Consider the following 25135-nt stretch of genomic DNA (forward strand, 5'->3'; position numbering starts at 1 on the left):
TCTAACAATATAAATCTTTACTATCACTTCGTATTAATTTAACACATCCTTTCTGAATAAAAGTATTCATTTCTTTCTTTTTTTAAAGAAGAAAGAAACAAATGACTGACCTCGTACTTTTGAACGGTAGTATATATAGATTTCTATTTAAAAAAATGCTGTTCGTTTTTACTTTTTAATAATCAAAGAATCCTAAAAAAGTATCACAGGTTGTAAAAAAAAATATTAAGCAGAACAACAGTTCCCAACATTGATAATAAATCAGCCTATTAGAACGAATTCTGAAGGATCATGTGCCAGTGAAGATGCTGATGAAAATTCATCACAGAATCAAATTTTAATTTAAAGTATATTAAAATAGAAAACAATTATTTTAAATTGTAAAAATATTTCACAAAATAATTGTTTCTGTATTTTTGATCAAATAAATGTAGCCTTGATGAGCGTAAGGATTAATTCAGTGACAATGACATATCTTAAAATGTGTCAATTGTTTTGTCTCTATGCACATAATAGTATTTAAGGCTCTTTTTTTTATAAAACGACTACTTTTCTATTTAAACTATTTAAATGTCCTAATTAAAGGCCTACTCCTGGTTTAATATATGCCCTGTCTGTGAAACCAGGCCATTTCTTGCTTTTACCAATGTTCATATCAGACCAGTCGACGACAATTTTGTTTGTTATGATTGCTCGTGCCCGCCGTGACTTTTATTTTGACACGCAGCTCTTTTACAAAGATTAGTAGTAGTCGAGCCTCTAAGAAGAACAGAGATAAACAACAAGCAGCAGACGAGACGACGTCTGCCGTCCATTCAATCTTTACAGATACAGAACTCTAAACTCGGATTTGCAGTGATTTCATTTGAGAGATGGTGAACTCTGCGATGAAAAGGTAAGGCGCTTATCTTCCAACAGCCTTCATTGAAGGTATGGCGTGTGGATTTAATCATAAGGGATAATAGGGGAAATGGGTTCCTCTAGTCGATCGATGGCTGTATGCATACATGGCCTCATGAGCGTGCAGTCGGTTATTGATATTTATTGGCAATCGTGTTAGGTCACCGAGATAGATATGTGTGTTATCATTTTCATATCTATCTTGATGTGAGCTTTTGAGTGGGGTTTTGCGCTTGAATTGGTTTCGAGTGTTTGTTTTGATCGTATTTGTAAAGACAATAGGCTATCGATTTTAATTGTATACAGATACCAAATATACCATTTATAATAATAAACTAGAGGCATTGAACTCTTAAAGTGGTATTTTTTGCACCAGATGTGTTTTAGTAATGTCTTCAGACAATAAAAACAGGACTTACTGGTCTTTAGGACCACATGGTCAATAAAACTGCTCGAGGGGAAGGCAGTGTTCTTGGGTTTTGTTAACAGTCTCTTAAGTAATGGCTAAAAAAATAAGCTGTTTGTTTATAATGGTTGATGTTTCATTAAGAAATCTGGTCAACACTTTAACATTCGGTGGGCCGAACGAGCTCTTTTAGTGGTGTAAGGACAAATTGTGAGAAACAGTGACCAAATTGCATTAATTTACTTATAAGGTAAGGTTAGTGAGATAATGCTTGGAAATCCATCAAAATTACATTTATCTCTCATCAGATGTGCTTAAAATGGAAGATTTGTCTGTGCCAAAACAACTTCTGTTGTTCCTCTTTAATGTAAAAGACTGCAAGTTCCTTGGTAAAAGTATTTGACATTGTAGCTTAATATATTTGATTAAAACTAACATAACTAACTTTTATTTTTCATCAGCTGAGCATTATGCCTTCTCTAAACAATTTTAGTAACATTTTGTTAATAGGCTATGTGTTTAATATATGTTATGTACTTTCATCAAAAATACATGTATTGTTTTGTACAATGTTATTGTGTTCAGAAGTTAATTACAGATGTAAGTACATGTATCAATATGTTAGTACAGTAAAAAGACACTTAATAATAGACACTTATAAAGGTATGATCAAAATGTTCTTTAAAAAGGACACCGCAAGACTTCCCAAATGTATTTCTGTCAACAACCTACATCTGAGGGAAATGATGCAAACACTTTCAGTAAATATTCCTGAGTACATTTTGTTCTCTGTTGTCTTACAGCCTGTGTTCAACCTAACTCTTGGCATAGTTACCATAGTCTCCCCCTCCCATCACTGTTTAAACGAACTTAGCTGAACCTCTCGCTCAGTCAGTCCAGGCAGCTACAGTTGGAACAAGTCCAAAGAGTCTTATAGAATAGTCCAAAGAGTCTTATAGGCTCTTGTCTGACAAACTGACTTGAACCACAGGGTTGACAAGTGACAATAAAGAATATCTACTGAAAATGTACTGCATATCTAAGAGTTTGCATAGAGAACACTGTGTTCCTGAAGCAACCTGTAAGAGAAAACAAACTCTCAAGAACGTTTCTCATATGGAAACATTGATATTGTTGCTTTGCAAGGATTTTTATTTTAAATAAATGCTTTTATTATAAATATTAGGTTACACAACATTGATAATCGTAAGAAATGTTTCTTGATGACCAAATCAGCATATTAGAATGATTTCTGAAGGATCATGTGACACTGAAGACTGTTGTAAATCACAGAAATAAATTACATTATGAATAGGCTAATATTTGAATAGAAATGTTATTTTTAATTGTATTATTACTATTTTACCATATGTTTTGATCAAAGTAATGCACATAAGAAACTTTAATAACCTTAAAACGTCTCGCAGACAATCTTTTGAACGTTAGTGTACAAAGATATGTTTATCTAGAAATTAAGTAGAAATTAACTACTGTGTTTCCATTAAAAGTTTACAAAGAAAACAGCGTTTCTCTCAAAACCTTTTCACATATGGATTATGTGGGCACATGCTTTGCAAGGATCAGTAAGGTTGGCCTGTGGTGTTGGTCAGTGTAGAAATAGTTATAGGGGATGTTTTGTGTAAATGTCACAGGTCATACAGCTTTATATTCATACCCTGATGTACCACCAGATTCATATCAATCAGTGTAACATCTGATGTGAACATTCCTCCCCACTAAAGCATGTCACACATGCTGCCATTATCCTGTGAGGTTCGGAGGAGTTCATTTGAACAGGCTGGGATGGGTTGCACTTCCCGCTGATGTGGGGTGTTGATATTTTTCCAGAATGCCTGCACACTCGCTGTAAATCCCCAGCCATCCAAACAGCAGAAGGAATGGGCTTGAGTGTTGTGACGTGGCTGAAAGACAGCAGTCCTGCATTTGTTTACTGGAGCTTTGGCACAAGACTGCGTGCACTGCTTTTAAAATCATTATCAAAGTTTGGGAGTCAGTTTTGAAAGAAATGAATGCTAATCCTTTTTGCAAGAATGCATTAAATAGTGAAAACATTTATAATGTCACGAAAAATTTCCAATAAATGCTAAATGCTTTTTTTTTTTTTTTTTTTTACATTTTTTATCAATCTATTCATCAAAACTATTCATTCTTCCTTAATTTTCTTTTCTTTTTCTTTTTTTTAGTTTCAACATTGATAATAATAAGAATGGTCTCTTTAGCACCAAATCAGCATATTTCACAATATTACTGCTACTAAATGTAGCCTTGGTGAACATAAAACAGTTGTTTAAAAAAGATTAGGCATCACATTCACAACAGCCTATAATGTACAATATGAAGTAGATATTCTAATTGAGATTTTCTGACGATTACATTTGTTTGCACTGAGCATTAGTCGACTTAACTGTCACTCTTTGGGCATTTGTTAAACATGATTAGGTTCATCTCGGATGGATTTAAGCCTAAGGACTTTAAATATAATTCGCTCTCTAGATCTTATTACTCACAAATTGGATTTTCAATGTGCAGTACTACCAGTTTATCTTACTAATACAGTCCCAGAATAGACCATTTTGCAAGATGTAAACAACACTGGTCCAGAAGCACTTCCTGTTTCAGTTTTTTAACACTACATAAAAGCTGGGATAAAATACAAACAACAGAACATATAAAACTGAATCAAAAAGTTAAACAAACATCTTTAAGATGTTTTCTTTACATGTGAAATAAAGAAAACGGTTACAAACTGAAGCAGGAAGTGTTTCTGGACCAGTGTTTACATCTTACAAAATGGTCTATATGCAAAGCCCAAAGCGCTAATAAATGCACCGTTCGTTTTATTTATTTTTTTAACTGTCCCACAGAACAAATAATCTCCAATGTTGTCATGAATGTGATGGGTGAGCTCTTTCTGCGAGTTATTTTTAGAAGGGGTTGATGAAGGTGTTTGGAATGGTCATTCTTTACGAGTTTCTCCGACAGTGACCACTGGCTGAGAGCGGATTGTTTTGGAGTCAGATGTGGTCGCCTGGGGACTGAAATGTGATGCTGGGCCCTGCTTCAGCTTGTCTCATATTAAGCTTTGTTGCATGTTGTTGACCGAGTTCCATCTTGATAAGATTTATGTTTTGTACAAGGATCATTATAGTAATCAGTTTTTTTATCATCACACAAAGATCAAAAAGGTGTTTTATTATTTGATTTGACTTATTATTCCGATTATTGCTGGTTGGTTACAATAAAATCCTGTTTTATTGGTGAAATAAAGACTTGCAAAATGTTTGTTAAAAGCTTGTTGAATGTGTGTTGCATAAAACACATACTAGCATTGGCAGTTTTCCATTTCTTGTTCTGCTTTAGGACTGTAATCTATATTTGAATGTTTTATGTTTTGAAGTTTGAATAATATTTCTGTGAGATGATTTAATTAGCACTTACTAGTGCTCCTTTTTCATATACCGTGGCCGATCGCAGTGTTGATATGGTTATAGAGCTGTATGATTCTGGATAAATTGAGAATTATAATACATTTAAGAGAATACATTTAAGTTCCAGATTATTCTTTTAATTCAGAATTCTTTTTAATTCTTACATTTAAGTTCCAGATAATTCCCATATTAATTTTTTTATTCATTTTGCAACCCTAATCCTGACTGAGTGAGTCCTTATACAGACTTATTCCTGTGTGTTGTTTTTTTAGTACTCTACACGTCTTTCGAGTATAATTTGTGAGAGGAATGTTTTTCTTTACCAAAGAGCACAGAGCCCGACTTTACTGACCACAGACTGACTACGTGTTGCCCAATTATTAAAGTTTAAGGGTCAGTTTTGAAAGAAATGAACTTAATTCAGCAAAGATGCATTCAATTGATAGTCATTTAAGAATCCTGGAAAACAAATGTAACTCGGTTTTACATAAAAATAACATGAATTACAATAAAACAATAAATCAGTGCAGATAGTTTTAGATATATGTGCTAATTATATTTTGTATGTTCATAAAGTCTGTGCTGAGAGTTTGGCAACTGTCATTTTGTAATGGCAGTCCTGTTCAGAGCACAAAGGAGGTCAAAGACTCAGGGGCTGGGAGGGGCTCTGTCAGATAGGAAGCCAGGGGAGGGCTGTGGGACAGGCTTTAATGTCATAAACGACCTTCTGAACAAGTTCTTCTACTTAAGGCATGTGGGGGAGGGGAACGGGAGTGAAAGGCACAGAGTGAGGGCTTCCCCCTCTTCATTTCAAAAAGTTTGTCTGGGGCTCTCTTTTGGCAACACTTGGATATACGGAGCACCAGAACAACACAAATTACAGCTGGGACATTTTTATTTTAGGAGGAACAGAAAGCAAAGATGTAAGATGAATGCAATGTTGTTGTTTTTTTCTGTTGGTGTCCTAATTTTAGATTGGGGGGGGGGGGGGGGGTAACTCTGGGAAGAAAAACCTCCCACAAATTTAAAAAGCTTTTGCAAAGAAATGTTATTATAAAAACGTTATTTTCTAAATTTGGTTTCTTGACAAGGATTGGATATTCGTATGGACGTTAAATAAGTTTGTTTTTCTTTATTTAGGCCCAGTTTGGAGCAGCGGAAGGTGCGCTCTCGTGACGCGGCGCGCAGTAGGAGGAGTCAGGAGACTGAGGTGTTTTACGAGTTGGCACACTCGCTACCCCTTCCACGACGTGTCGCCTCCCACCTGGACAAAGCTGCCATCATGAGGGTGGCGCTCAGCTATTTGCGCATGAACCGCTTGATCCAAACCGGTGGGTTCTGCTGAATTCAAGTAGGAAATTGTATGATGTGTAGCAGTGGTCCTCAACTGGTTGCTCAACCCAAAAATGGGTCTCGGTACTGTTTTAATAGTTTTACAGCAGGGGAAAAACTATGTTAAATGAGTGTATGTAAAAATAAGGGGTTTTGATGGTAGAAAAACTTTAGCCAAAATTAACTCTATTAAATTTTGGTTAAAATTCAAGTAGAATAAATCTGTTTTGCGATGAACACTGTGTTTGTCCAGGAAATTAATGGATGCCAGATGCATGAAATCATTGAACTCCTAAAGACATTTTGAAACCAACATTCGTTCAAATAATCAAAATATTGTTAAGTGTATAATAACTTTCATTGTTTCATTGTATGGACCTTTTTGTTTTGCATTATAAATAATATTGGTACCAAGTTTGTGTACATATATATATATATATATATATATATATGTGTGTTCATTGAACATATATATATGTTCAAATACTTTTCCTTTGGCAAATATGTGCTAGTGCTAATATTTGGTTCTTGTCACATCCAGCGGGGCCAACAGAAACGAAGACGGAGGAAACGGAGAATCCCACTGATGGCTTTTATCAGCAGGCACTGGCTGGCTTTATTCTGGTGATGACCGAGGAAGGGGACATGATCTTCCTCTCAGAGAGTGTCAGCAAATACATCGGCATAACACAGGTGAGTGTTGTCCCTACATATTGAAGTACTGCATAAAAACCTGAGTGTGAATTTCACAATGTGGATCTTTTCAAACTGGCCGTAGTAGAGTAAGACATGGCTCAAGAGTAGTCTCACTTTGGATTCCTCCCCTGTAGTGCGAGGCATGTTCCGGTTACGTGTGTGACAAGACCCCTTAGAATAGATTCGTTCCCGAGGGAACACATGCAGTCTAGTGCGTTTTTGAGCTCTTGAGTTTTTGTTTTTATCTCAGTTAGTATTGAGTAATGCAGTGATAAGAGATTGATGTACTGAAATCCAACAGACATGACATTGAAGGAGTATATAATGTAATGTTATATTATTATAATATATAGTAATATGTAATCTCTTAATAGTATTTTTTTTTTTTATAATTTTGTGACAGTAATGGCATTTAAAGAATGATAGTAGTGGTGGGTGAAATCTCATACAAATGACCTACATTCACTGTTTGAATTGCAATTAAGAGTTCATCTACATATTACAATTATTAAAGAAAATGGAAAAAAATTAAAGTGCAAAACAGTTGGTCAGATGCATAGACAGTAAAAAAAAATGGACGACGCCCTTTTGCTCTCTTCCATTAGTCAGAAGTGAAGCCGCCAGTATCCTGATATGGTGCTGACATCTTTGAACTTGAGAAATTGTTTTGTCAAGATGTTTTGGGTTTTCAGGGCTTGTGCAGTATGCTTGGTCATGTATGACTTTTTTTAGATAAATTAATCTGTGAAATATAAATATGTAAATGTTTTCTCTCTTTTTTTTAAATTATGTTTCTAGTGTCATGGTATTATTTTGAAGGCATGTTTAAATTTCTGATTATTTTGATATGGTGTTGTATAGCTGGAGCTGCTTGGACAGAGTGTGTATGAGTTTGTTCACCCCTGTGACCAAGAAGAATTGCGAGACATCCTCACCACAATACCAGGTAATAAAAGATTTCTTGCCCCAAGGATACTTTTGGCTGGAGTTTGGCTGCTATGTAGTGACCTACTGTTTATTGAATTATTTTATGAAGTCTTATGTGTTACTGAAAATGTTTGGGACTTACCAGGAGAATGTTTCATCCTCAGGTATTTCAAAGAAAAAGACAGAGAAGTCAGCTGAGCAAAATTTCTTCCTTCGGATGAAGAGCACACTCACCCACACAGGAAGAACAGTTAATATCAAGTCTGCAAACTGGAAGGTACACAAACTGTAAACTTTAACTGTAAACGTTAAAGGGATAGTTCACTTTGAAATAAATTTTTGATATGTTTTAGCTTACCTCAAGGGCATCCAAGATGTAGGTGTCTTTGTTTCCACAGTATTTTCAATTTTGATATTTTTAGGTCAAACCGTTCTTGTCTGTCAGTCATATAATGCAGGTCTATGGGGAAGAGCATACACAGAGAAGTCCAAATTAAACATAATTTAATGACTCGTAAATGTTAGTACACATTGATGGCCTACATGTAATTGTAAGTACACATTTGATGGCCTGTAAATGACCCAAGCTTCATCCAAACTCACAGAATAGCAAATGTACAGTTCGTGTCCATTTTTGTTTTTATAAAAATTCTGATGGCATTACATGGTTTAATCAATACTGGTGTTGGACTTCCTTTAGTTATTTTCATATGCAGCACCTGTTAGCTCATCTTTAGAGGGTGTAGATTGCTCTGAGGGGTATGCAGGACTGTATCAGTAGTCCTGCTTTACATCAGCTTGGCTCTTTGTTGAAATATGGGGTCAGGTCCCATGAATGCATAAATCAGGACACAGATACACAGACGGCAGAGGTTCAACTACATTCAGCGCCAAGAATGCACTGGTCTAACTTAAATGCTTGCTTCGCTCGTCATTAAACAGGAAGTGTTTCTGGACCAGTGTTTACATATTTTTAACATTTTAAAAGCCTTTACTGTCATGTTTCATTAATTTGATGCATCCTTGGATTATTTATCCAAAGCGCAGATTGGACTAATTTTATCATTTCAATTTTTTTTTAAATATTAGTTTTTTTGATATCTTTTCCAGGTCCTTCATTGCACAGGACACATGCAGACGTTCAGTGGTGATGACTCGCTCCCTGCTGGCAGCTTCCTGACATTGCTGTGCGAGCCCATTCCTCACCCTTCCAGCGTTGAGTTCCCACTGGACAGCAGCACTTTCCTCACACGCCATAACATGGACCTGACTTTCACGCAGTGTGACGGACGGTAAGATGTTTAGAAATGCAGAAATACACGCTCATGCATATTCTCTTAGATGTACGCTGCATACACTCAAAGGTCGTAAAAGTTCAGATATCTCATGACCAAGTGTCAGATGACTCCAGAGGGTCAGTAGAGTTTCTCTGTGTAGGAGTGTGCTCTGTTCACCTCTTTGAAGCAGCCTGTAAGGTGTCCAAATTCACCTTCCTACTCGCAGTGTAATCTACTCACACACACACAGTGAAATCAGCGAATATAACATTACTCACTCAATCTGCAAACCTAATTAGCCTTGTAGACTTTTATTCTCGCTGGCTGTTTTTGAAGTGTGTACGTGTGACAGCTGAAGACAGATTTCATTCATGGTGTGAGAAAGCATGTGACTCAAGTTTCCTGTGTTTTTATCTCAGCTTGCAATTAGAGCACAGTATATTTATAGTCTCACTGTTGGTTTCGGACACAACAACAGTGAATGTGAAATTGCAGTTTTAATTGAATATAATATGATTAAAAAAGACTCTAAAATAATGACAAGAATTGTCCTCACAAGCGTCACGCAAAAGCAAACAAAAAGACACAAACACATACAAGAACAATGAAGTCAGACTCACGAGCAAATGACTGTTTGAATGATTGGAATATAATATTGACAGTTTTCTGCTTGAATTAAATTAAAACTGTAGTTTTGTGTATCGCTGTAATAAATTGTATTTTATATGTTAGTTAGGGGAAGTAAAATATTGATTGACTGCTTTCTGTTCACAGAGTCACTGAGCTTGTTGGATACCACCCTGAGGATCTGATTGGCCAGTCTGCTTATGAGTTTTTTCACGCCCTTGATTTTGACCATGTGACCAGGAGTTTAAACATCTGTACGTTTTTCTTCATTCTTTTCTGTGATATCTTTTTACAATGGATTCAGTTTCAACTCCGACTTAATTTGTTGTAAATTCCATGACAATATACACAATAACATTGTTTAATTGTTATCTTTTCCTCTGTACTTTCAGTGTTCACCAAGGGCCAGGTGTGCACCAGCCATTACCGGTTTCTGGCTAAGAATGGAGGATTTGTCTGGACTGAGACTCAAGCCACTGTCCTCTACAACAGCAGGACGTCTCAACCCGAGGCTGTGGTCTGCCTCAACTTTATCCTCAGGTAGCTCAGTCTGACTCAGTGGAACATCTATTTCTTGGGCCCTAGTAGATCACTGTCTATCATTGCTTGGTCAATGTAAATCTGTGTTATTTTAATATAATTAATATACTGTTAATTTTATTAATATTTTGAAGTAGTTTTATATTTTCTATTTTAATTCTATTTTTAGTTTGTATTAGTAATTTTGTCATTTTTATTCATCTTTTTTTGTGTCTAAATATTGTTTATTTTAAGTGAAATTACTAACTTAAAAAAAATAGTTGTTGAATCTGTTAACGGTCACCCCACTTTGAGTTTGATCTGAGCTAAAATGATTAAAATTCACGAATGCTTTAAAAAGAGACCAACCTTGGGTGAAAGTAGCTTAAAAAAGAAAGAGTAATAAAGTTAGTCAAAATTTATTGACACCATTGACTGTTCATTTACACGTCAATGGTGTTTTAGGGGCCTGAAAACGGGTTTCAAAGTGCAAGTTTTTGCAAAAATGATTGATTTGTGAACATTTCTGAAAATGTGTTTTATGTGTTCAGTCTATTGGCACTTTGTTTTTTCTTTACAAAGTGACATCGCCAACTACTGGCCTGGCATGCATAATACAGCACATTAAATCGTTTTCAAGAATCGTTTTGACAACGTTGTCGTCTGTATGTGAAAAAAGGAAAACCTTTTCCGTTTTTAGTACATTGTTGTCGTGTAAATGCACACTAAAATTGTTAACACAAGCTGTTACCAATTTGAAAGCCAATTAACAATCTAATTTAAAAAAAGGACAAATAATTTTCAGAGGACATCTTTTGAGTTTTTATGCTTTTGAATAAAAAGGCTATAAATAAACGCAATATAAAGTGACAATTAACAGGCTATGTTATATTACGTTTAAGTTATTTTTATATTTCATTTTATGAAAAAGAATATTTTAATGGTTTTAGTTAACGGTAATAACCCTGGTGTGAAAGGATGAGTAATTCTTGTTTCCTTTTTTCTGGCAGTGGCGTGGAAGAGGCAGATGTTGTGTTCTCATTGGAACAGACCTGTGAGAAACCAAAGCCCAAAACTAAGAGGCTGAGTGAGATGATGGAGGAGGAGGAGGAGGAGGAGGAGGATAAGGAGGAAGAGAAAGAGGACTCCGACATGGAGGAGAGCAGCACTGCAGAGCTTTTCCTCCAGATGAAGGAGAACCCAGAGGAGTTACTGCAGCTGGCACCTCACTCTGGAGATGCTATCATTTCCCTAACAGGTGCTCGCAATCATCCTACAGAAAAGAAACGTTTGTGATTGGTCCTCTAAAATCAATATGGCTGTGGATTCTTTGAAAAATCTAACGTGATCCTAATATGGCCTATAATTCACAGAGTGTGTGGAGTTGTCCTTCTGCCGTCCAGCTAGTCCCAACAGTATCCCAGAATGCCCTCAGGAACTCTGTACACCCGAACTCCGCCAGCTCCTTTCTCCGATATTCGACGTTCAGCCCTCCAACTCTCCACCTGCCGCAGTAAGTATGAGATTGTACGTTTGTCTGGGTGTCTTTGAGTGGTTTATCTGACGTTTAAGGGTCTGTTTTAGAGCCCCGCTGAAGAGCTGCCCATGGAGATGGAAGTGGTACAGAAGTTATTCACCCTCAAACCTGAAGAGAGCGTAACTCTGAAAGGACAGTCAGAGGTAGTTCTCAAAATGATTTTCGGAGATGTTTTAGACGTGTTTGAGAGAAAAATCACGGGTGTTTAATGCTTTCGTTCTTTGACAGGCTATGGATGAGCTCGATTTGGACATGCTAGCTCCATATATCTCCATGGATGATGACTTCCAGTTGACCTTCCTGACCCAGAGTGAAATGGCTGCATCTTCAGAAAAGATAACAAACACTTCAAGGAAACGGTAAGGATGATAATGGTTATCGGGTTATCACAAAAGTGAACCAAAGAATGAAATTTCTGGCACGTAAGGCTCATTTTCTAAATAAAGAAACTTTAATAATGTTAGCAAATGCTGTGATTCAGCCACACTTCGATTATTCTTATACTACATGGTACAGCACCACGCCCAAGAGGATTAAAGTTAAACTTCAGACGGCACAGAATAAATTAGTCAGGTTGATTTTAAACCTCAACAATAGGAACCATGTTAAGCCAGTCAGATCGCTTTTTTAATCGAGCATGTGGCGAATGGTTGCTAAATGCTAATTAGATGTAGTTTTTAGGAATATTTATTATTTTAGTGTATGTATTTGTTAATTTTATTTTGTATTTGGATGTGGTTGAGTGTACCAGGTACTTTTTAGTCATGTGTAGCTTGCCTGGCCATCTTTAATAGACTACAACGAGGACCACAATGGAAATAAGCTTGTAACTTTATTGTGTTATCCTTGAAAGTTCTATATGTACTATCACTGTAAAATAAAATAAAAAAGACCTTTCAGATGGTTTGGTTTGGTTGTTTCAATTATGATAACATGCTTGGGGTCTGATATTTTTCAAATGTTTTTATACGAAAAATACAAATGTAAAACAGTATTAATTGTAATGTAAATTGTAATCATTTTACAATATTACTGTTTTAATTCCTGTTTTCTATTTGAATATATTCCTTTGAAGATTGGACTAATGATGCTGAATATACAGCTTTGCATCAGTGTCACATGATCCTTCAGAAATCATTCTAGTTTGCTAATTTGGTGCTTTTTTTTTCTTGGATTCTTTGATTAAATAGAAAGTTCAAAAGAACAGCATTTATATAAATACAAAGCTTTTGTAACATTATAAATGGTTTACTGTCACTTTTGATCAATTTAATGCATATTGTCTTAATAAAATCTCTTAAACAAATCTTACTCACCCCAAACTTTTGAACAGTAGTGAATAAGACAAGATATTTAATGTGCCGTTCTATGTCTGTATCTACAATAGATGTTTAGAAGATGAGGAGGAAGATGACATTCCTGTTCTGGCTGCCAAATGGGAGAAGAAACAGTTGAGCAGCTCCATAGAGGAACAGTTGCTGCTCAGCCACACATTACTGGTAAAGACAAAGGATTGATCTGTTATTTTTGGGCCGTCACCATTTAAACTTCATTCACACAACACTTTTTTTTTTGAATGGCAGAATGACTTGTCCGATGATCCTTCGGAAGAATTCGAACCGCCACCTCAAAAGCGAAGTCAGCTTTTGACCGACAGGGACCCGTTACTGGGCGGAGTGCAGGCGTTGTGTGATACAGCAGGTATGTAACGTTATTTTCAAAAGTCCTGTTGAAGATCAAGTTCATTTGTAAAAGCTATCTCATTAGCTATGTTTTCTCATACACAGCTCTCATGAGAGGCACCTTCCTGTCACGCCCACCTGACTTAACACGCTCACCTGTTGCTGAAACAATGGCGTTCCTTACTTGAAGAATGAATAGAGTGGACGAGTTCTCAGCTAATACAGCGACCGCAAACAGGGAAGGTTACAAATAACCCTCTTCTCGCTCAACATGTATCAACTTAACATGTATTTCAGAAAGTGGTGTTTTACAGACGAAACACAGGAGGATAATTGGTCTAAACATTCTATTACACGTGTCCATCTCTTCTTTTTTAAATGTGTGTGTGTGTGTGTTTATATATATACATACAAACACGCATATACATTGATCAACATTTGAAGTGGATCAAAAAGTTAATCAAAGAAAGAGTGTTGTTCAAAATTCATGTATAATAATATAACTTTAATGAAAGGTTTTGATCCACTTCAAATGTTGATTACTGTGTATATACACACATACTTTTTTTTTTGCCCCAATACTATAGTCAAGAGTAGTTACAATAGAAGTAGTTAATAGAATTAGTCTAATATAGTGATTGTTTATGAATTTCCCATTCTCAACAGACCCTGATTTTTAGACTTGTCAGTAGATGGCGACATTTCTGAAAAATAATGGTTCTCGTCAGACCCTCGTTTTCTGCGTTCAGTCCAGTTTCTTCAAATAACAAATGCTGCCAAAAGGGGGCAGAAATCGAAGCTAAACTGGCCTGGATATGTTAAATGGTGTTAACATTTTGTTCTACCACTTGTAGCCTTAATCTAAACTTCAAGCATAACCTCACTTGACTCTAAGTTTATCTGAAAGTTCACGAGGTGATTTCTTACAATGGTTCAATGGGTTGAATCCCGTTGACTAAAATCATGGGTTAGGCTCGTTTTGAGTGGATGAGATCATGATTTTTTAGTTAATAGATTATTCACTGATGCCATAGCTGACAAACGCAACAAATACTCTATCAGTGATCATCTGATTTTTATAAAGCATTTTAATATACTATTATAATTACAACTTGTAAGTGAATCTATACTACGTATCTTTGGTGTTGAATTACAAATAGTACTGTCTTCTGTTCTGTATCTTTTCCAGTATATCTAATGGTCTGTAATGGTTTTCAAAGAGGCTATGGTGCTGACACTGCAGTCGTATTTGACTGAAACCCATGATCATCTTTGGTCTAGTTATTTGTTTTAAAGGACGGCATACAGGATTAGTTTAGCTTTTTTCAGTTGACTGTGATTGTTATATGTCCCCCTGATTTCTGTTGCTAGGACAGACACGACTCAAGGGGCCTTATTCAAATGGTGTCAGATAAGACACATGCCATTCACAAATGGATTACAGTTCTTCTGATTACTTGGACTTTTTATATGTTACTTTGTGTATTTTTGCATCATATATTTCAAATGTATGTATACCTTGTATTGACTGATAAAGAAATAAAACATTTTAAATGCTTTTAAAACCTGTGTAAGTTACTATTGCAAACATCAAAATATTGTATTGCATTCATCTGGATTATTTAAAAACGACTTGTTTGTCAAAAAAACTTCTTGTTTCACACAGCTCAATATTAATTGCATATAACGTATTTTCTAGATAGATGGACATGTTTTGTCACACATAATGCATTCACGAGTTCAAAATACAGGATGCAGCGGTGAGGAATGAGGGATTTAATTTCACACAAGCAAGGCGAGCATTTGTGCTTATAAAACTTAAAGGGATAGTTCTCTTTGAAATTAAATTTTAATATGTTTTAGCTTACCTCAAGGGCATCCAAGATGTAGGTGTCTTTGTTTCCACAGCATTTTCAATTTTGACATTTTTTGGTGAAACCGTTCTTGATCAGTCAGGTCCACCTCAAAGAGCATGCACAGAGAAGTCAAAATTAAACATGATTTAATGACTCGTGAATGTAAGTACACGCTGATGGCCCAAGACACGAAACGAGCGGTTTGTGTGAGAAAATGAACAGTAATATAGTTTGCCGTCGAAATGATCTGAATCAGATGTCCAACTGAACCGAACTAAACCGTCTCCAGACGTTACGCCGGAAGTGATCTCTTACGCGTCTATGTCACGCATTGTTTACACGGAGATTTCGGAAGTTTTACCTTTCACTAAACATATTTAGCTAGATATATCGGAATCGTCTTCCATTGCGATTTCCCGTGTTTCTAAATATGTTTAGTGAAAAGTTAAACTTCTGTGTAAACAATGCGTGGAATGTTTTCATCAAAACAGAAAAAAATATATATTTTCGACTGAAGAAAGAAAGACATGGACATCTTGGATGGCATGGGGGTGAGTAAATTATCAGCAAAAGTTTAATTTTTTTTGAACTACTCCTTTAAGGAAGGATACGGTCACTACCATAGACTTTAAAAAAATAGGTCAATACATGCAAAACCTTGCTTGAAAGGAAGTTGCGATCGTTTCTATTATTGTCTGACGGGTTCTCTATTGTCTATGCTTCTCGAACAAAAATGTATTTTTTAAATTAAGCACAAATATGCACACCTGTTGTTTACATTAAAATCTTTACAGAGGGAATTTTGGATCTATATCTTTTCATCATTAGTGAATCTAAAATATTTTCGCCAGAAACCAATACATTTTAGCTACGTTTTGAGAGAAAAAAAACTAAAGTTGAGTAATTTGCGTCACGGGATACTGTTGGTACGGTAGTTGAACATTTCTATTGGAAAGCTACTGTCTATGCACTGCCAAATGTCTCCCTCTCTCTCTCTCTCTCTTTGCAACTTGAACAGTTTTGCAAACATAGTCTGTAAACAATTGGGCAATGTTTAACCTCAGTTTGCTCCGGATTTAACAAATTAACCAAAAATGTTTTGTTGATTGTTTTACCATATTTAACTTTGGCCTATTTGAATTGCTACCTGCCATTTTCAGTGCAGAATCAGGAAACCACCACTTTAATCTTACACGATCTACTGACTATGAAAAAAGGCCCTAAGCAAGTTTATTCAGAGGGTTTTTTGTAGGTCAAATGTAAGTGTGTAGGTGTCTTGCTTTCCTTTGCTGCAAATCCAACATTGATCTGAGTGCCCAAACTAGCTTGAAAACAACTTTTAACAAGCTTGACACTGTATTAGAGCTGTACTGTTATGGACCACACCATTACATACAAATCACTGAAAATGTTGGTTTTAGGGAGGATCAACCTCTGATAACCTCAAAGTAAACATGTTAAACACCACTCAAAAACCCTGGAAAAATTTAAAATAATTTTTAATAGCAAACATTCCATTCATAAAGTTTTAAAAATGTACAATTATTAATTTTACATACACTATTTGTGCAGGATTATTTACAAGATGTAAATGTTACATATCATAAAATAACTGAAAAATATAAACATTCAATGTCCATTCAGCAAGCATACTTCAAGTCAGTTCCCCTATTCTACATGTTTACGCAATATTTAACAGAGATCTTTTCAGGTGTAAGGAATCAAAAAAAATAATAATTATACATATATAATACAATCCATCAGTCAGCAGGCTATGACATTCAAGAAATCCAAATGCTCTAAGAAACACAGAAATGAGGTGAAAGGTCAAAGGAATCATCACCCCTAAAAAGTTCACTACACAGCATCTCATCCTCACATACAGCTGCAATACTAAAAGTCATTAATCAATCATAAAGTCCTCTTAAACACCTTGTTTCTCCTCATGGAGGGGAGATGATAGCCACGTCTTCAGCTTTTCAGTGAAAACATTGATAAATCTATATTGCAGCAGGTCACCTAGAAACACAAAATATATCAGACCAATTAGGTCGTTGAAAGCCACAAAAGGATGAATCCACAATCAAAGGTGGAAAGAAAAGTCACAAGGACTCCAGTGCAATGAAATGAACAATCACAAAGCTAAAGGTGAGTTCATTTATAGTCCAGTAATTAGTTGTTTTTATCATCAGATGCCCGTTCGACACTGTCGTTCCCAGTGTCTCTGGATCTTGATTGGACCTCTTCATAAGGTGGCGGCGGATTCTCTGTGCTCTGATTAACCGCTACGGGGCAACGATTCGAATCGGACTGTATGAGCGAAGTCAGCGGACTGTGTTCTGATGCGTCCTGGGCCAATAGGAGCCGAGTGGGTCCATGGAACGACGGGAGTCGCTGGCCCCAACTGCTGTAGATTGCCTCCTCATATGTGGGAAGAGATACAGGTAAACCATCCACCACAAGGTCCAACTGGTCTGAGGAACGCCTGATGAGAAAGGCACAACAGTTAACGTGATGTTGAGATCCACTTTATTTTGCAACATGGAAGCAAAATATTTCCTTTGAATGTGTGAGACTTCGAATTCATTAACTGCTATAGGTAAATAACTAGAAGAAAAACAGTGCTATAAACGGTAAAGCTGAATTTCCAGCGTTTTCCAGCCTTCAGTGTCACATGATCCTTCAGAAATCATTCTAACATGCCAATTTTGTGCTCAAGAAACATTAGTATTATCAATGATGAAAACAGATTTGCTTAAAGGAATAGTTCACTTTTACAAAAACTTTTGGTGATAATTTACTCACCCCCATGTCATCCAAGATATCCATGTCTTTCTTTCTTCAGTCGAAAAGAAATTGAGGTTTTTGATGAAAACATTCCAGGATTTTTCTCCATATAATGGACTTTACTGGGAAACAAACGGTTCAAGGTTCAAAAGACTTTAAACGATTCCAGGCGATGAATAGGGGTCTTATCAAGCGAAACGATCGCTCATTTAAAAAAAACAAAAAAACAAAGTTTAAGTTTTATAAGCTCAAATGGTCACCTTGCTCTGTTCTGTGTGAGACTCCTGTTCAAACTCGTTCATCAAAATGAACGAATCTTTTTCCAAGTCAATTCGTTCATTTAGTTCATTGAATGACACGAAAAAAGACTTGTTCATTTTGATTGATGAACGAGCTTGAACAAGAGAGTCACGAATGCGCATCACAGAACAGAGCAAGGTGACCATATGAGCTTATAAAACTTTTTTTTTTTTTAAATGAGCGATCGTTTCGCTTGATAAGACCCTTATTCATCGTCTGGAATTGTTTAAAGCCCTTTGTACAGTTTGCGGTTTGCACTGAAACTGTCTTTTGGACCTTGAACCGTTTGGTTACCAGTGAAGTCCATTATATGGAGAAAAATCCTGGAATATTTTCATCAAAAACCTTAATTTCTTTTCGACTGAAGAAAGAAAGACATGGACATCTTGGATGATACAGGGCGAGAGTAAATTATCAGCAAAAGTCTTTTTAAAAGTGAACTACTTCATTAACATTTTTGTGGAAACCGTGATAGTTTTTTAAGAATTGTGTGATAATTAGAAAGGTCCATTTGAACAGCTTTAGTAAAGACATGTATAACGTGACAAAAGATTTCTGACACTTTTGACCAGTTGACCAATGCATTCTTGCAAAATGAAAATAGAAATTCTTTCTAACCCCAAACTTTTTCATTGCATTTGGAGCAAGTGAAATGACATACCGTTGCGTTCGGCAGGAGAGTAGACGGGATTTGATGACCAAACAGGCTGTTGTTGTGAAGAGGAAGATGGACACTCCAATAGCAGTTGTAGCCACACTTGGGATTGAGTCCATTTTTTCAGGAATCTCTGTTTTAAAAACAACAACATACAAACTATTTAAAGATTTTCCATCAAAGAGCTTGAAAAAGTACAGACATGCAGATTAAGCCCAAATGTGGAGCATGTTTTTTTGGAAAAAGTGGTTGAGTGACGGCTTTATATCCTTTGATTCAGATTCTATGATGCATACATTTTCCGAAGGCTTTTAATCGCATCACAGAAAAAGTAATACTGGTTAGTTTGGTGACGTTGCTAACTTCCTGCTCAAGCAGTTGGTTTCCTCTCGTGATAAGTTTCAACTCAGATAAGGAAGTGAATGCAGAGAATGAAGCATCATGGTTTCTCCCTCCTCCCTCCCCCTCTGGTTTAGGACTTTACTTGACATCCGGGCGCCTGGGGTTTATCTAGGTCGTTTATTAATGGTTCTGCTTGTGTATTATGCCTTTCTCTAACACATTTCCTTCATTGAGAAAGCAGAACTTTCAGAAAAATGATGCAAGATGAAATAGTTTGAGTTGTCAGCATACGCTGCTTCCAGTCTTTTGCATAAGTCTTGTACTTCTAAAAACAGGTTGGATTGACGTAGTTGGGCCAGGTATTCGGCCACAAGCAAATACAAATTTTTTTTTTTGTTTCTCTTACCTGATCGGGGTACACAGGTGGGCACTTTCGGATGCCATTTCCCACGTTCACACTTTGACCAATGGTGCTGTTTGGGAAGAGTGTAGCCGGGCTCGCAGAAGAAGCGAATGATGCTCTTTTGAGGAAAACCACGACAGGGAGAGGGTTCACAGCGGAAACCTACATGCTCTTCCATGATCGGGTAGGAGCAGTTCCTGCCTTATAATTAAAAAAATAAAAAGTATGCATGTTATTATGGTTAAGAAACTTTTATACCATTCAGTGTATCTATGGTACAATTTGCTATTTTATGTTTTTGTTCTGCATGTTGGTTGCGAACATGACTTTTGATGGAGAATATTGGTATAATGCATTTACAAAAAATTATTAACATTTGAACAAACTAACCATTATATTCATACGGTAACTAATACATAATAATGAATAATTGTCTTTTCAAGAATTTTAGTGAATATAATTTATTCTTGTTATGCATTACTCCAGTCTTCAGTGTCATATGATCCTTTGGAAATCATTCAAATGCTGATTTGGTGCTCAAGAAACTATCAATTTTGCTGATAGTTCACCTAAAAATTCACCCTTACCCTCAAGTTGTTCCAAACGTGTAAAGGTGTCCTTGTTCTACTACTGAACACAAAGGAAGATATTTTGAAGAAATTTTGTAACCAGGCTGCTTTGGAGCAGTCAATGGTGCCCTAGAACTGTTCAGTTTCCCCCACATTCTTCAAAATATCTTTTTTTGAGTTCAAAAGAACGAGGAAATGTAAACAGGTAGAATTTAAGTCTATACTGTCAGTTTTTATCAACCGAATGCCTCCTCGATGAATAAAAGCATTAATTTCTTTCAAATAACTATAGGCCTACTACTGACCCCCAAAAAGTTTGAACGATTTTCATAAGCGATTATTGTAAAATGACAATTTGATTATCTTTACAAGCGGCTTTCAAAGGAAGTTAGTGGCTGGTTATCTGGAAGAGGAAGATGTGGTATGCTGAAAGGAAATCTTCATACCTGAGGTTAAGTCTGTCAGAGACGCTAGCATGAGAACCCCGCAGCTCAGGACAGTACGCAGACATGGCAAGAGAGACAATCGCAGTGCAGACATCAAAACACCTGTCCTGATAACAATCAAACAAAAAGAGTCAGTAACCTGCAGCCATTCACATATCAGCAGATCACATCCTCTATTACTGAGTTGGAGTCTTGCATTTACAGATTAGATTTGAGTGTCATTCGGAGATTCATTTTGTTTAAGTGTATTATATTTGACTAAACCAAGGTAACCATTAACCACATGTTGGTGAGGTTGCACAGAAAGAGGAGGGATGTATCAGCTGGCACACCCAGCCTGTCAACCTAGAATAACACAATCCAGAGTGCAACTTCTCATGCAAAAGATAGTGGTCTAAAAATGACTGCCGGCTTTGCCGCAAACTGAGGGACGATATAAACAAACATGTCAAGAACCCCAACCACTGAATGCATGCTTTGATGTCTACAATGGTGTAGTCATCTGTGTAGCAATGAGGGATTGCCCCTTCCCGGCAGCGTGACATTTTCAATCAAAAGCCTGGCCAAAAACAGGCCACAACGTGGGCAGCTTGCTGTCTGCTACTTTACTAAATGCATTATTAAACTTAAATGTGAACGTGCATTTTGTAGTACTAATGTATGTGAGCTGCATACAGCAATATTGTATTGCACATTATGTTTATTTTTATTATATATACACTATGCATAATATTGTGTAAGCCTATGTATGATATGTTCTACTATCAATCCATGGCTGTAATTACAAATTAGTAATAGAATATGAATCAGTTGACCACTAATAAATGGAATAAATATGAAGCAACTAAATAAATGAAATTTAAAGAATTAAAATGAAACAATTTAGATTTGCAGAAAACGATTTGTTATAACCATTTAATCAGAAATAAAACAATTATTGAAGATAATCATTACAAATAATTGTTATGGTCGGGGAAAATATCTCCACACATGATTTCAGTACACCGTGACATTTGTGTAGGCTATATGATGTTGTGACAAAAAATGATTTTAGTCGTGACAGCAGCGTTAAAGTGCTCAGCTATACGTTATTAATATGTATTTTCTGTTAACTGGCCATTAGAAAACTATAACGGGTATGCTGTGAAACATCACCAAGACATCACTGACACGCAACAAAAGAGAACTGATGATCCTTGATTCTTGTGCTTTGCAAATCAAGCCATTAATCTACAATGCTAATGCTGTCCGTCATTGAGGTGCACTACAACACTGCACAAAACCCGACTGATTCAATAGCACCATTCACACGCATACTGTGGGTTTGTGAAAAACAGACAGGTGCACAAAAGCTCCATTGTAGCAGCATATTGTTATAATATTCGTGTATAAGCCAATTCGCTTGCTCGTTGGATTTAGAATATTGTAAAAAAATAACGCATGTTCATGCCCCAACAGACACCGACAAACACGGATTAATCATGGTCAGACAGGTGAAAACAAACCCAACAAACGTGTTTATTGGCGATTGTCTGTCAGTTAATGAATTAGCCTTTAGTCTGATTCAAAATGAAACTCACCTGGCAAAGCAGCTTGCAGTGATGTGGTTAAAATAAAATCGATTTAATCCAGTCGGCTCTTTAGTGTATTTTTTATTTACAATGGGTTCGTTAGGATGTCATATAACTTAACGCAAAACCTCTGCCCACCGCCTGAATGGGACCTGATTCAACAAGTGCATGTATTCCCGAACAGCTGTCAGATGACTCACCGCACAGCTGAGTTATCATGAGCAGCTCGAGCTCTGATTGGTCGCCGTCATGCGCGCTCACGACAGCCCCGCCCAACAGCGAAGAGAGCGCACCGCCCATATTGACCAACATATTCTGGAAACCGAAAGCAGTTCGTGGAAAACGGTATTGTGCTTGTAGCGTAACAAAAATATATTCACGACCACGCCTAAAGCACCCTCTTCCCCATTTACCTTATTACAGTCAGAGGAAAACGCAGATAACAGAAGTGATAAAAAGGGTGGATAAATGAATCGCATGAGAGCGAAAAAGCAGAAATATGCAGTGACAATGGCGATGAGCTGCCTACCTAGACTGCTTTTCTGGCCGCATTCAAATGTTTTTGATATTGGATTCATATGAATTGTTTTCTCCATTCTTCTCCATGAATTCTCCATGTCACTGACGTATCGGCATGATCTAATTATTATATACAATTATAATACAACATACATTAACATTTTATAATGACTATTACACAATGTTATAATTAAATGATGACATTCATTGTCAGTACTTTCCCAGTTAACACCATCTAGAATAGATAATGACTACATATTACCTAGAAACATCAACGAAACAAAATGATAACGATACATCCTGGAGAAAAAATAGCGCAACAGTTCTCCGAAGACTCCAGCAAAATACTAACACATTATTTGACTTAAAGAGTGAAATGAAAGAGCCGGAATATGTCGTTTAAAAGCTGTATTTGGTAAAACAAAAGAAAAAACACATCAGTTTAAAGTTCATTTTACCACCAGTAAAAATTCACGTTATAAAGGGAACTCTGACATTGGTTGACCACCAAACATGACATTATAACAATAAAGAGAAAACAACAGAACCAATATGAACAGAACCATTTTACATGTCACAAAAATGCAGGCCTGTCAGTAGCAGTTCCAAAAGGATGTTGAAGATGATTTTAACACATTAGTCCAAAGTTACTCCGTCAGATATGGGGCAACATCAAGATGATGTCAGAATGCCAGTGAGGACACAAAGTTCATGCTTCTATTTCACCTTCAAAGCAATGTTTCTTAAAAAACTATCTACATGATGAGAAAATTATGATATAAATCAAAAAATGCAGTGCAAGATTAATTAGAAACATATTAGGCTTAAAATAAGTCATCAGCAGAACATGGGCAATCCATTAGTTTTAATGCAGCGACAATCTGAGATAGAGACAAAGTGATAATACAATGTACCCTTTCCATAGAGCATTTGCAGTACTGTTTATGAGCACCAATTAAGGAACAAAATTTAAAACTGAACAAACAAAACAGATTACCTTACCGCACAAGACACAAGAGATCATACTCTGATTGGGCCTGGGAATGAGATTCAAAAAAAAGGAGAAGTAATTTCTGGAAGCAATTCAACACGTTCGCTGGATCAGTCTTTTTTTTTAGACAATCATGTATTATGCCATTTTGCTCACAGTACAGCATTTTTCTATTTACACAATGCAATAACATAAGGCTTGTGGTCAAAGGAGGTATCCTCTCTCAAAACAGTCAATAATCATTCAACTTTGCAGGTTTATAATATATAAAAAAGTGAATGCATGGTTGGTCACAAAGCAATTGTGCCACTGCCCACAATTGTGCCACTGTTCATTTTCAGTTATGCATTAAAGATATTCATGCATTAAGGCATTGTTTTCTTTGTAGAAATGCTAAACGTATCTGTTGCTTCAGTGCACTGGGGATGTTATGCAACAATCTACAATCCCTACAATATTTCACAGATAAACATGAGCCTATAAAACGCTACTCTCTCAATTTCATTATTTATTCATTTCTGAATGTACATTTAAATGCTAGTGTATATACTTTGCTTCAATGCCCGATTGTCATCATTTCACCTTCTGAAAAAGTAACGCAGCCCAGCATGTAAAGAAATATAATTAAAAACTTTTACTGGTGGAAAAAAAAAATAGTAAATCCTAATAGTATTTTTATATTAATTATGTCTGTCATTAATTTTCTCAAACCTTCACATCTACAATTAGAGTTATGGTTGCTGTGTTACAGTTTAGGCCATCAGCAAAAGGATTTTTTTTTTTTCGAAAAAATCTAAATATATACATTAGCTACCGTTTCAGTCTAGGATTAATCTACAATTCATCTTCGAACAATTTGTAAATCACCGAATGTAACTGTGATCTTGATATTCACACAAATGTGCATTTACTCATGTGGAGTCACTACAACAAAACTAAATATTTAAACACCTTTCAGTTTGTTTGTTTTTTTCAGCATTTTCAACCACTTTGGTCCTGGATCTTTGTGACTAAGTCTTAAAGGGATAGTTCACCCCAAATTGAAAAATTTGTTATGTTCTTCCAAACCTGTATGGCATAATTTCATCTGTTTTGCACACACATTTACTTCTGTTGATGGGCTCCAAAACAACATTGCAGAAGAAAAAAAAAAGGAGAATAAATCACAATTTTCATTTTTGGATAAACTATCCCTTTAATGCGATGTGACGTAGTGTGCTTGGAATATGTTCGGACTATAAACTTCCAGTATTTCAGAGCATCTTTGGTTGTTCCATTACTCTTCTCTTAAATCCTTGAATGTCATGTAAATGACCAATTATATGAGCATTCCGGCCTAAACTT

At 36.2% G+C, this 25135-nt stretch overlaps 2 protein-coding genes across 2 annotated transcripts; one reads left to right on the top strand and one right to left on the bottom strand.

The window, feature by feature from the left end:
• Positions 1-736: 736 nt before the first annotated feature.
• hif1al (hypoxia inducible factor 1 subunit alpha, like) lies at positions 737-13632 on the top strand. Its single transcript, XM_039670560.2, has 15 exons — positions 737-895; positions 5896-6086; positions 6629-6780; positions 7645-7729; positions 7875-7987; positions 8821-9002; positions 9762-9868; positions 10007-10154; positions 11144-11391; positions 11507-11646; positions 11718-11813; positions 11899-12029; positions 13058-13169; positions 13254-13371; positions 13458-13632. Exons 1-15 carry the CDS (start codon positions 873-875, stop codon positions 13538-13540), a joined length of 1929 nt encoding a protein of 642 aa, XP_039526494.2. The 5' UTR covers positions 737-872; the 3' UTR covers positions 13541-13632.
• A 3058-nt stretch (positions 13633-16690) lies between these two features.
• Positions 16691-22457, bottom strand: LOC120478611 (sushi domain-containing protein 6). The gene is made up of 5 exons (XM_039670562.2): positions 22291-22457; positions 20711-20817; positions 19699-19896; positions 18957-19083; positions 16691-17693 (listed from the first exon to the last, which is right to left on the bottom strand). The coding sequence occupies exons 2-5, from the start codon at positions 20802-20804 to the stop codon at positions 17381-17383; spliced, it is 732 nt and encodes a 243-aa protein (XP_039526496.1). The 5' UTR covers positions 20805-20817; positions 22291-22457; the 3' UTR covers positions 16691-17380.
• Positions 22458-25135: the final 2678 nt, after the last annotated feature.

This window comes from Pimephales promelas, chromosome 16 (assembly GCF_988280905.1).
Source record: "Pimephales promelas chromosome 16, fPimPro1.hap1.1, whole genome shotgun sequence".
Classification (NCBI taxonomy): domain Eukaryota; kingdom Metazoa; phylum Chordata; class Actinopteri; order Cypriniformes; family Leuciscidae; genus Pimephales; species Pimephales promelas.